The 12,704-nt window shown below is 39.7% G+C and overlaps 1 protein-coding gene across 6 annotated transcripts in view; it reads left to right on the top strand.

The window, feature by feature from the left end:
- Positions 1–12,704, top strand: part of meis2a (Meis homeobox 2a) — a 145,339-nt gene that overhangs the window by 19,248 nt on the left and 113,387 nt on the right. For all 6 annotated transcript variants that reach the window (XM_089003980.1, XM_089003978.1, XM_089003974.1 and 3 more), the window contains exon 7: positions 803–917. In XM_089003980.1, the coding sequence (XP_088860106.1) occupies positions 803–917 (115 nt within the window). The remainder of the gene's footprint in view (positions 1–802; positions 918–12,704) is intronic.

Genomic DNA, 12,704 nt, shown 5'->3' with positions numbered 1-12,704 from the left:
GTGTAAACTTTTTGTACTTAGAACAGCTTGGTGATGCCAAAAGGCAAGACGCGCGCACACACACACTCACGCACGCACAAGGTTTTGACCTTCAATGAACTCCCGAGATTGGCTAAAAAAAAACAGGGAATCAGTAAAACCGAGGTTATGAAGCACTAGATTAAGGCATAAGTATCTCACAAACTAGCTAGATAACTAGCTATCTGTATGTCCAATAGCTAGCTAGTAGTCTATCGAGCTAGCTAGTTAGATAGCTTGCAGCCTCTCGCGTTTGGCTAAAGTAGACAGACCGCTGGATAGCTAGCTAGCTCAATTGATGTATTCTTCTACATGTCACTCATGGTCTTTCTGTAATTTTTTTTTCCTCACTCTGTTGCTGGCTAACAGACTGCTAGTAGTTAGTAGTAGGTAGTTTTTATCTAGCTACTTAGTAGTAATAATAATAACAACTAGTAGTTAGTAGTAGGTAGTTAGGTACTTAGCTAGTTATTAGTAGGGAGATCAAACTGCTAACTAGCAAACTAGCTAGCATTTTGAGATAGCTAGCATTTTGATCTAGCTAGCTAGCTCAATCGATCTATCCTACATGTCACTCATATTGTCTTTCTGTGATTTTTTTCCCTCACTCTGTTGCTGGTTAACAGACTGCTCGGTAGTTTCATCTAGCCAGCTAGCAAGCTAGCTAGCAGTTTGATCTAGCTAGCTAGATCAATAGATCTATCCTTCTACATGTCACTCATATGCTCTTTCTCTCTTTTTTTCCTCTCTCTGTTGACGGTTGACTCGTTTTGGAAAACCCCAGAATCCAGCGTCATGGAGAGATCACGACGACGCCACGTCTACGCATTCAGCCGGTACGCCGGGGCCCTCCAGCGGGGGCCATGCGTCGCAAAGCGGCGACAACAGCAGCGAGCAAGGTGAGTCCCATGTAGAGATGCATTAACACTAAAATCTATGTTGTACTACAGGCTAAGTATCGTTCATATGCAGTAGGGAAGTCAATGGGGAAAGAAATATCTTCTAACAACGTATTTATAAGAACATATCAGATATGTTTTTTAAGGATATGCATGAGTTGCATCAGTTACACAAATATCATTCGTCGTTAAAACAAAATCGTATTGAAATATCAATAGTGGTTTACCTCTTTTTATGCTCTGTGATTATTGGGAGGAAACCAAAAAGGAAAATGTGCGAGGCCCGTTGTTGACCTCGTAGCTCACCACATTGAAATTAAGGCCGGTGACTGTGATGTTACAATATTGATTGGGGGGGGGGAAATGTTTGTAACGGTTCAAATTTGGACCCTGAAAACAGAGTCTTTAAAGGACAACCGACGCCTCCGGACAAGTTATGTCCATAATTTGTAAAATCGCTTCAAATGACTTCTACTGAGCGTATTTTACAAAGATTCCACCGCACATAGCTATATTTTACCTTTTACGACTCGCGCTGAATATTCAGGAAGTCTTGTGTTTGAGTTGGTGACGATTCCTGACGTCACGGAAGGAACGCCCCTGACCGAGAAAGGACACACAATGCATTTGATGCAATGCATTAATACTATTTGATATTCACTGTCACAAATTCCCAGCAGACAAATCAGCCCATTTCCAACGGAGCTCTGGCGCCATCTTCTGCATGTTCTGGGTACTACACATCAGTCCTGAAGCCTCAAAATTACCCGTAAAGACTTCTTTAATCGATTGCAAACATTTATGCTTTCCTCTTCAGAACTATTTGAATCATATTCATAACTGGATGTGTAACAAGATAGTATATTCTCCGAAACTGAAGCCATTGTTTTGATTCTCCAGCAATGCAAGACGTCTTAGCGTCATGTCACGAACTGGGGGCGGGACTTTCTGAAAATGCCCAATTTGCAGCTCAATTTTTTTGCAGATTTTGGACACTTTAAGTCATTTTTATTGGTGTTTTGCATTTGACTAAAAATATCATTTGGGTATTTTTGATGCTATAAAACGTTTTTTTGATTTCAGTTAGGAAACAAAAAAGTGGTGTCGGTTGTCCTTTAAATTTCCGCTATTTCCCCCAAAAATTAATTCTGAACTGTAATGGACCTCAGCTTTTCCACTGCATATGAGCACCATTATCAACATCAAGAGCCTTTTACATCACCCATTTCCAGAACGCATGATGACATCCCCAGCCATCTCCCTTCCTTATACGTTTGGATTATCCCTTCTTTTGACTGGCGTCCATGTCAACACAGTCACACCTAAAAATGAAGGCGCTTATCCATTTTTTTACAGTCAGACGGGAGCGAGGCACCCCTAAAAAAAGGGCTTTCCAGAAATGGTACTATTTTGTGACTTGAACAAAAATCAGTGACTAATAGTACGTTTCTGCCAGTTCTCTCTCACATAAAAAAATACATTAAGTTTGTTGCACACAACAGTTTATAATTACGCCTCAGTGTTATCTAGCACACAACCTGCCAAACAGGAATAAAGCCTTTCAAAACAAGCGTATTGGAATGTGTTACAGATAGTGTGCGTCACTCACACGTATCTGTCGCCATTCGCTCGTCACGCTCACTGTCGATTTTGATGCGATCACGTCCACGCTGCATAAATATCGTCCATCACGCGCCAGTGCGGTCTAAAATGAGGATGGATTTATTTATTAGCATGTGTGTAGCAATTTTTTCCACAACATTTCATCAGGTTGTTTCGACACACAAACAGGCTCTTGTACGTGGCTGTTGTCTGTTTTTTTTTCCGATGAGTGATCAAACATATTGATGGATGGCGTAGCTGCTTTGAGATGAGCCATTACCCAGCCGCAGAACTCTGTGGTTACCCGCATCGCGACAAGTTGGGAGATCGCTTGACCACCATTGCGGCGCAATGTTATTGATCCCATTGTGGATTTTTTCCATTGTTGAGGAGTTGAATGTCAACTTAAATCACATCCGAATGTGTCTAAAGTTGACAATTATAAGGGAGAAATAAAATTGTGGCTTACAAAAGTATCGCCGCCTAGCTAACGACAGTTACCCCTTGGCTTACAAACTTAATTGGTTCCCAGACAGTGTGTCAGGTGAAAAGTGTGTATCCCAAAAATTAATTTCCCATTGGAAACCATTAAAATGAGAATAATCCGTTCCCAGGTCCCCATAAAATTTTCTACGTTCTAATTTTCCAAGCCTTAAAACTACACAAAATATACCTTATTTTATGTATAATAAATGTGCTATGGTATTGTCATTAAAGAAATAAACTGTACTGTATAATAAAGTAATTTTATTTACCTTTGTGATGGTTGTTGATGGTTTGATGGAATGGAGTGGCCGGTTTCTTCAGCATTAAACACTTGATGAGGAACGTAGCCTTCTTCTTTCACCATCTTGATGAATGATCCCTTGTAGGTGCTTTCTATGCCATAATTTTACCTAGTTCCTCATCAAGTGTGTTCTGTTTAGCTGGGTTGATAGCTTTTTGCATCAAGTGTACAGATGGCTTGTGCGGTTTGTTTGTGAAGCCTCATTGATGGGATATTTTAACCTTGCAGTCTACACTCTGCTACACTATCAAAGTTGAACTCTCTCACTGTCGTCTGCCTGTCTCTTTAATGTTTAAACCACCTCCCCTCACTGCTGCGTTCTTGACCAATCATGTGGCTTTAACCGAAAACTGGGGGCGGGGAATAGAGGACAAAAACAGTTGGCTGGCATTTTGGCATTAGACGAACGCGCTCGTTCGCGAACAACATATCACTCATTGTGGCAGCTCCGTGTGTATCCCGAAAAAAGTTCGTAGGTTCAAAACATTAGCATTTAAACTAGCACCATGCAATTTTGATGATTTTTTTTGAGTGCTGTTGACAAAATGATGGAAAAATAGTGATATTTCACTGTTAGATATAAATTTGACACAATGCGACTTCCTTTGCGACTTGACATGAATCTTGTAGAACCTTAAAAAAAACATTTTCTAATATGTATTTAATATCTGGAAGATGGTGTGATCTGTTGCAACAAGGCGGAGGACTGCTCCGTGTAGGAAGCATGAAAGCAATAGGGATGGGATGAGTCGGGCAGGCAGGAGAGAAACAAATGCACTGCCTATTGATTATCTTACACACATAAGTACAAGTGACCTGTAATCCACAGAGCACTTATCGACTCCTATCCGCACCGTATCCAGTAACAGCCGATCGATAGGAGGCCAAAGACAGTTACGGTATGGCACTTTGCGCTGGGCCAGGACCCACAGCAATGCCTCATTCACATTGCCTGTCAATAATAATAATAATAATAATAATAATAATAATAATAATAAGCAGAAGAAGAATGATAACAATGATGATAACAATGATGATAACAATGATGATAACAATGATAATAATAATAATAATAATAATAATAATAATAATAATAATAATAATAATGATAATGGCAACGATAATGGTAAAGATAATAGTAATGATGAATAATAATAATAATAATAATAATAAAATCAACATTATCAATAACAGTCATAACAACAACAACACAAATAATCACAATAACATTAAAATACCACTAACAATAATAACAATAATAACAGTATTAATAATAATGCTATTCATAATAAAATAATAAACTTAACATAATACTCATAACAATAACAACACTCATAACGATAAGAACACTAATATAATAATAAATAATAATAATAATAATAATAAAAAGTAGTAATAGTAGTAATAAAATATCAATAGTAACAGTAGCAATAATAGCAATAATAAGTCATGATAATAACAACACAAATAGTAATAATAACACTAAAATACTACGAATACTACTACTGATAATAATAACAGTAGTACCATTATCAATAATAATAATAATAATAATAATAATAATAATAATAATAATAATAATGATAACATCACCAGTTATAGTGCAAGTTTTTGGTCCAGTAGGATAATTACAATACAACGCAATACAATACAATGTTTTTTTTTCTCACAACAGAAGAAAAAGAAGAGAAAGTCAGAAGGCTAGAAGGGCTCAAGAGGAGGGTCAGCTGATTTAATGGTCTAATGAGGCCGTCCTCCAGCCAGTTGTTTTGTGTGCGCCGCGCTCTGACCTTTTGCTCCACTCGGGAGCCCTGCCGCCTCATTTTTCACATTCTTGCAATTACGTTAACGCTTGAAGCGTTCGCTGACTCCTGACTCTGGCCCTTTTCCATTCTACCTCCCCGCCTGCCCCTCCACCGCTAGTACAACTCACTACGCCCCCCCTCCCCCCCTACCCGCCCCCTACTCCAGCACCACCAGCACCCTTTCCCTCTGAACTCCATCTCCTGATACGTTCCCACATAAAATTTGCACTGCGCGCTCTCAAGTCCGCTGAGAAAATGCGAAATGTGTGCTTCGCCGCCGTAATGGGGTCTTTAACAGCTTGGCCCCTGTTAAAAGGGGTGAGGATGAGGATCAGACAGAATGGATGGGAGACGGCCACATGGGCATGGACTACTTTCTTCCAAGAGAAACTTTCACTTTGTCTTGCCACTCTACTTTCCGCAAAGGTGTGCCTACCACCAAAATGGAAGTTTGCTTAAGATTGGGCAACATCTTAGCACTTTAAATTGCACTTTAAAAACATTGTCATAGCATCATTATGTAGTTAGCATTCTATAGAATGTAAAGAAAACATGACGTGTACCATGATAATTCAGTGTGTTCACAAGGGGTTTGTATGGCATTCGATTTGATGATGAAACACAAGATCGTCATTGATAACTATTAACATCAGCGATTTTGCGCAGAGGATAAGGAATATATGCCAGTTGCTATTGTTTTGTTCCATCCACTTATGTTGCTATTGCTTGTCATCAATTGTACGTTGTTTACAGGTTGATAATTTTTGCAACAGGGATGCTAGCTCAATTAGCTTTTTAGCATTTTCAGAATCAGAATCCGAAAGCCTTTACTAGTCCCGCAATGGGGAAATTTTCAATTTACAGCAGCAACATTGAAAGGTGTGAGATGTGAAATGATAAAAACAAAATGTTCGATAGCTGGCTATCTAGCTGGCTATCTATTTGCTTAATAGCTATCTAGCTAGCTATCTATTAGCTAGCTTGCTTCCTATCAATTAGCGAGATAGCTTTCTATCTATTTGAGTTACTTTAGGGTTGAGTGAACTCTGGCGCGTGTGGCTGCCACTGCTCACCCACAGAAAAAAAAAAAATCCTGTAACTGGAAGGTGACCTTGAGTGTTTTGAAAGGCGCTTAGAAATCAAATGGATTATTAATATAATAGAAATAAAATAAATAAATACAATATAAGAACGGAACGGGATTTAAAAAGGTAGGAGCTGCTGTAGAGGCAGCCGCATTTTGCGTTAGCATTACGCTAGCAGACTTGGCGGCTCAGTTAAATACGGTGTTTCTCCAAACAAACTCTGCATTGAACAATATCAATGTCCTTCCATTTTTCTGTCCGTTCCCCACGGAGGAAAAAAGTTTGGACACCTTTAGCGTAGCAAGATTCAATGCACTCCTCCACCATTCCGCCCTCTCGCGTTTAGGGGGGTTCTCGGGATGCCTGCTGCCGTTGCGTTTCACCTCCGCCCAGGTCCCAGCGTCGAGTGCGGCTCTGAAGTTGTGCCAAAAAACAATTAAACAAGTGTGCGAGCGTGTTTCGCCACCTCCTCTAGGAGCCGTTTATTGCCCGGCAGTAAAGGAAGGCGAGCCGCGCTAGCAGAAGTCAGTTAAACTTCTGGCGGGCGATACGCACATTTTTTAAGACTGACTACAAGAAAATGGCGGGGTGGGGGGGGGGGGGGAGAATACAAACTCGGAATGAGTCCATATACTTATCGGTTATGACACTCTCTTGAAAGTCCTATTTTTATCACCATATAACCTTAAAATCACATGAAAATATCAAATTGATAAAAATGCCCGGATGTGTGCGAGTGACTCCTCTATGGGTTGCAATTTATGTAGATAAACAAACACTAAGTAGATCAGACGGCGAGCACAATCATACGTCGATCGCGATCTACTGGTCGATCGCGAAGGTAGTACTGGTCGATCGCAGCGTGACACAAAAAAAAAAAAAACATTTGTCAGCCTATCAAACGTCCCGTCACTTGATTGACATACAGGGCAACTATTCAGAACTGAATTTTTACCTTTAGGTCGCAGTGCATGCGTAAACAACGGCGCTAAACGCAGCAAAATTTACAAGCTAGTCAGCGAATTACCTCAGATTTGAAGCCCTTGCTAAAACATATGGTGATCAAAATGAATGAGAAAGCGGGTCCAAATACCATTCCACCATGAATGATGAACATTTGGAAATGTGCTTGAGGCTGGCTGTCAGCAGCTACTGTCCGGACTATGCGTCCCTGGCCGATTCAATTCAGTGCAAGTCATCAAAGTAAACTCAGGTAATTACCAAAAAAATGTTAATAGTTATTTATTATGTTATGTATATGTAGTTATTATGTGTGTTGTGCAATATTGGCTTATTCAGTTATGCAAGGTACATCAACATACATTATACATACAAAGAATCCAGTGACGTGGAGGCAGGTGAGGCAGTGCCTCACCTGTCATCATGGAAAGCTGTCATGGAAATATCAAATGAAAAAATAAATTAAACAGTTAGATGTATTTAGTGATTTGTACTTTAAAGTTCTTGTCCATTTAACTTCACCGTTTTAGGATTTCTTTCAAAATCGCTGAATTTTCACATTTACCGTTCAAATATCAAGTAGAGATGAGCGGTGACGTCATTGATGACGTCAGTGCCTCACCAGCCATGAACCTCACCGCACGTCACTGAAAGAATCCTTAAAACATTTGAAAATAATTATGTTTTGCATTTTTGTCGTGGGTAGATCATTTTGACTTGGTAGTTTTTATAAGTAGCTCGTATGCTGAAAAAGTGTGAGCACCCCTGATTTAGATGAACAGTCTTTTTGGAAGGCACCCAAGCTTGTCTCCTAACATCAGCGGCAGGGAGTTAAACTTGATGAATGTGTTCGACTCTCCTCATGCTAGGTGCCCGCAATGGCTGACGCACATTTGACAAACACCTTCCGACATATTCAGACAGGAACGCTTAATCCCAAAAGCTGATTCAGAAAAGATAGCAAAGTATCAAGTCCACACTTGTAATTATTAGCTATGCACGAGAAATTCAGTGGTGAGCGAAAGCTTTTCCTGCGGTTGGGGGGGAAAAATGGCAGCATTTTCTCCGCAATTGAACAATCTCCACGCTTTTGTGGAGAGACCGACTCGCCAGAGGGGTGCCTAGATGAACAGAGTAGATGGGCAAGGGGCGGGGAGTGTGGTCTGTGGTACATTTTCGAGGGACTATTTGCATTAGCATTCACCTGCTCTGTTGATTTACGCGTGACAAATGTATCTCAATGTCAGGAACCAGCACTTTTTGCTCGAAATGGACTACTAATACAAGCCTATAAATATTTTACCATGGACTGTACAACACATTTGTCACTCAGTTAGCGCATATTACTCATCCACGCGTAGCTTGGATTTTTTTCTGTATTCCCACACTAGATGGATCAATGGATAGGTAGAGAAATCTGAAAATGGGCTTTGCTGAATCAAAACAAAAATGAATAAATAAATAAATAAATGAATAAACAAAACAAATAAATACATACATACTTAAATACATACTTAAATAAATACATACATACATACTGAAATAGATTGATAGATGGCTAGATAGCTAGCAAGATGGCTGGCTAGATAGAGATAGATAGCAAGCAGGATGGATGGATGGGTGGATGGATGGATAGATGGCAAGATGCATAGATGGCTAGCTAGATAGATAGATACCAAGATGGCTAGATAGATAGATAGATAGATAGATAGATAGATAGATAACAAGATGGCTAGATAGATAGATAGATAGATAGATAGATAGATAGATAGATAGATAGATAGATAGATAGATAGATAACAAGATGGCTAGCTCGATGCCAAGATGGCGAGCTAGATAGATACCAAGATGGCTAGCTAGCTAGATAGATAGATACCAAGATGGCTAGCTAGCTAGATAGATGGATGGATAGATACAACAAACACAAGGTTTTTTATTAAACAAACACAAGGTTTTTTATTAAAGTAACATTAAGAACCACTGGATTTGGACATAGTTAGCTTGCTAGCTATGTAAAATGAAATTCAGAAAAAAACTATCAATGTTCTCGCTAAATGAGTGATACCATGGCCCACTGAATGATTTGGCTAAAATGTTGTTAAAGTGCAATGTTGACACACCCTTTCATATTTGAAGTGCAAAATATTTGCTGCTTATAGCATCCGGTGATTGCAATATATCCCATCGGTATACAAGACAATTCATATTGATTTATGTCGCGCTTTAACAACAGCTGAAGCTGTATCAAAGCGCTTAAACATGGACAACTATCATGTACATTATTGTCTCAATGTATTTCACTCCACCGTGAGAGCCGCTAACCACCCGTTAGTTTGCGAGTGAACACGCTCGGGGTTAGTTCTAGACTCTAAGCAACGCGCAATTGCTCCGGAAAACCACTGATAAGGAAAGCGCTCAATCTTTAGCTGAAACTGGGAAGCTAAAATGGTGAAATTGTTCCACATCATACATAAATATTTTGGTGGAATTCAGTTGAAAAGAAGCTACTTTTAAAATATCATTGTTGTATTAGCATCGGAAATATCATCACATATTTCAAATACAAGTTTCTTAACAACGCAGTAAAAAAAAGGGAGGGTCATCATTCGTGTGAATGTGTGCGTGGGCATGCGTTTTCCCTCTAAGTGCCTGTTAGTCTTTAATTTAGTGTCGTAATTAAAGCTAAACACTGGCCCATAAACAACAGATAAACAATAAAGCAGAGCCAAGCCCTGCTGTTTCATGGCCCTCACTCCCAGCTGCTTGTGCACTGATAATCTTTACGTACCGGTATTGTACATGTGTGAGGTTTGTAAAAGAATACACCGGGTGTATTAAGTATTGACCACTCCCATCGGTCAGGGTCTGAATTTACGTATTCCGAAGGGGCCTTTGGTGACCATATTCAACATTGTGCTATATCTTCAGTAGCTTCCATTTTTTTTTTGGTGGGATTTTGTACGAATTTTAAGGCTTCCAGTAACATTTCACAGTTGTTATTTGTTATACACTCTACATGGCAAGATGTAGTACAAGATACCCGGATTAATAGTGAAAATTTAACTCGTTCACTGCCAGATATGTGCAAATACAGTAAAGTCTCGTTATATCGATATTCAAGGGAGTCCGAAAAAATATCGATATAACCGAGACTATCGATATATCCGACCCTGTTTGCATGTAATTTTCTCCGTGCGTGCATAGAAATAGTATTGATATAACCGGGATTATCGATATATCCGATATCGATATAACGAGACTTTACTGTATGTGTCCAATGCAGTGCCAGGGGTTTTGTCATTGTCACTCGAATTGCAGGACCCACAGAATATTGAGTTTTCGGACTACATAAACATTCAATGCAGGGTAAGAAACCTTATACTCTCTTCTTTCAGCAGAAAAAAAAGAGTTGATTCCTACATAATATGGGTCCGGAGTTATATGAGCTTGAAATGAGGGCAGCTGTCCAAAATACAATGCAATATGTACATATTGGTTTATATAGCGCTTTAACAACAGCTGAAGCTAGGACATAGCGCTAACATGGACAAAAGGGAAATGCCCCCCCCCCCGTTGTAGAAAGGAAAAACGAAACATTGCTAGAGGCCATGGTCAGCGCTTTATCAGCACCCAAACAAGAAAAAAATAAATCCAAACAAATTCGGGAATGGCGCTCTACGTCATAGTTTTAATTCCCAAATAAATTTGGGAATGACGGTGAATGAGTAGAAGACAATTTACAATAAATAACTAAATAAATAAAAAAATATGTGGGTCATTAAATAAAAATTAAAAAATTAAAAAAATAATTTAAAAAAATTATATATATATATATAAATTTAAAAAAAGTCACATTATGCAAGTTATTCTAAAAAAAATTATTCTATTATTCTAATAAAAAAATGATCGCCCCTTGCTATTCAACCCATAAAAGCTTAAAAATGAAAAACGATTTTCTGATTCCAACCTGTAATCCAAACCTCCACTTTTTCAAAGCTAACCTGACCCAAATTTTTTGGGGTGCGATATTTCCCACCATGTTGTTACAAGTTAGCATCATGCTAATAAACAGAGTGCAGATTTCTAGTGTATATAATGGTTTTATTGGGTTATTACTGAAAGCTGAGAAGGGTTAAAGGGGTGAAAACACGCACAGGGGTAGTGGAGGAGGTGAGGGCATGATTGTGATGAGTGTGTGTTTGTGTGTGTTACACTTCCATGATTCCATTAGCATAAAAGAGGTTAAATTATTCATGCGGAGTGCTTAATCTATGGGGAAAAGTATAGTTAATGCACATAGTTTTAAAATGGATCCTGCCTTGCTTCTGCTCTAACGCCAGATTCATGCTGGATTCAGCATTCAAGGGGGCATTTACGGGAACCGCTACACACACACACACACACACACACACACACACACGAACGAACACTGACGGTGTGTTCCTCCGACATAGTGTGTACGGACATGTCGAGCTGCTCCGAAATTCCCTTCCTCGTCCTCCCTTACCCATTTTCCCTCCGCCCCTTCTTCTGGCTTTCTTTTGCCCCCCCCTCGCAGGACCGCAGACTACCTGGCCCTCTTCCAAAATGTGATTAAAGAGAATGATCAGCTCCCTCCTGCTCCATTCTTCCTTCCTCCCTTCCGCTTTCTCTTTCTCTCCGGCTCTATCGTTCTTCCGACCCGCTGTTCTGTTCTGATAGATCACGTTAGGACAAACAAAAAAGACAATCAGGAGAAAAAGAAACAGTCACTTTTCTCTTTGAATGCGAGGAATAGTTTAGCCTGAACACATCGAGCCTAATCTGTAAACTCACGTGCCAACATGGGGGAAGAAATTAGTCAGATTATTCTGACAGGTGTCGGGAACCTATGGCTCGCGAGCCATGTATGATTGGCTAATAGGTAGATAGCCAGCTAGATAGCTAATATGTTTCCTGACTCACATAGCTAGCTAAGCTATATAGCTAATAGACAGCTAGGTAGTTATATAGCTATCTAGCTATATATCTGATAGATAGCTAGCTAGTTAGATAGACAGCTAGTTTCCTTACTTGACTTGAAGCTAATTCGATCGATAAGCATAGATATATATTAGAGATATTTAGCTAGGTGAATAGAAAGTGAGCTAGCTAGAGATTGAGCCAAGTAGCGATCGAGATAGTTGTTAGCACCAATGTGCTCGTACTCGCCGAGCCAATTCCAATGATGTGGGGATGTTACGTGACAAATAATTCCGCACGGAATTGCAATTTTTGGGGGGAATTTTAGGGTCCCCAACCCCTCCCCCGCCAAAGCCGCGAGGGCTGTCAAAAAAGATCGACAACATAGAGGAATCCCTATCCAACGCCAGGATGCTTTGTTTTTCTTTTCACGTCTCATCATGGAAGTGATGAATTAGCTTGCTGAGAGTTAGCTTTCTGATGCTAGTCCACTGATGTAATACGCCTAAAAGGGATTGCAGCCCCAAAGGGCATCTGGGCATCCATTAACGCACCCTCATGTGTATTTTTCAACGCGACCAATGATGATGATGGCACTCCCGTCCTT

The sequence above is a fragment of the Hippocampus bargibanti genome, linkage group LG09, assembly GCF_051943395.1.
Source record: "Hippocampus bargibanti isolate YZ-2025 linkage group LG09, ASM5194339v1, whole genome shotgun sequence".
In the NCBI taxonomy this organism is placed as follows: domain Eukaryota; kingdom Metazoa; phylum Chordata; class Actinopteri; order Syngnathiformes; family Syngnathidae; genus Hippocampus; species Hippocampus bargibanti.
Note: the sequence above shows the minus strand (reverse complement) of the source record. Positions and strands in the feature narration are given on the sequence as shown.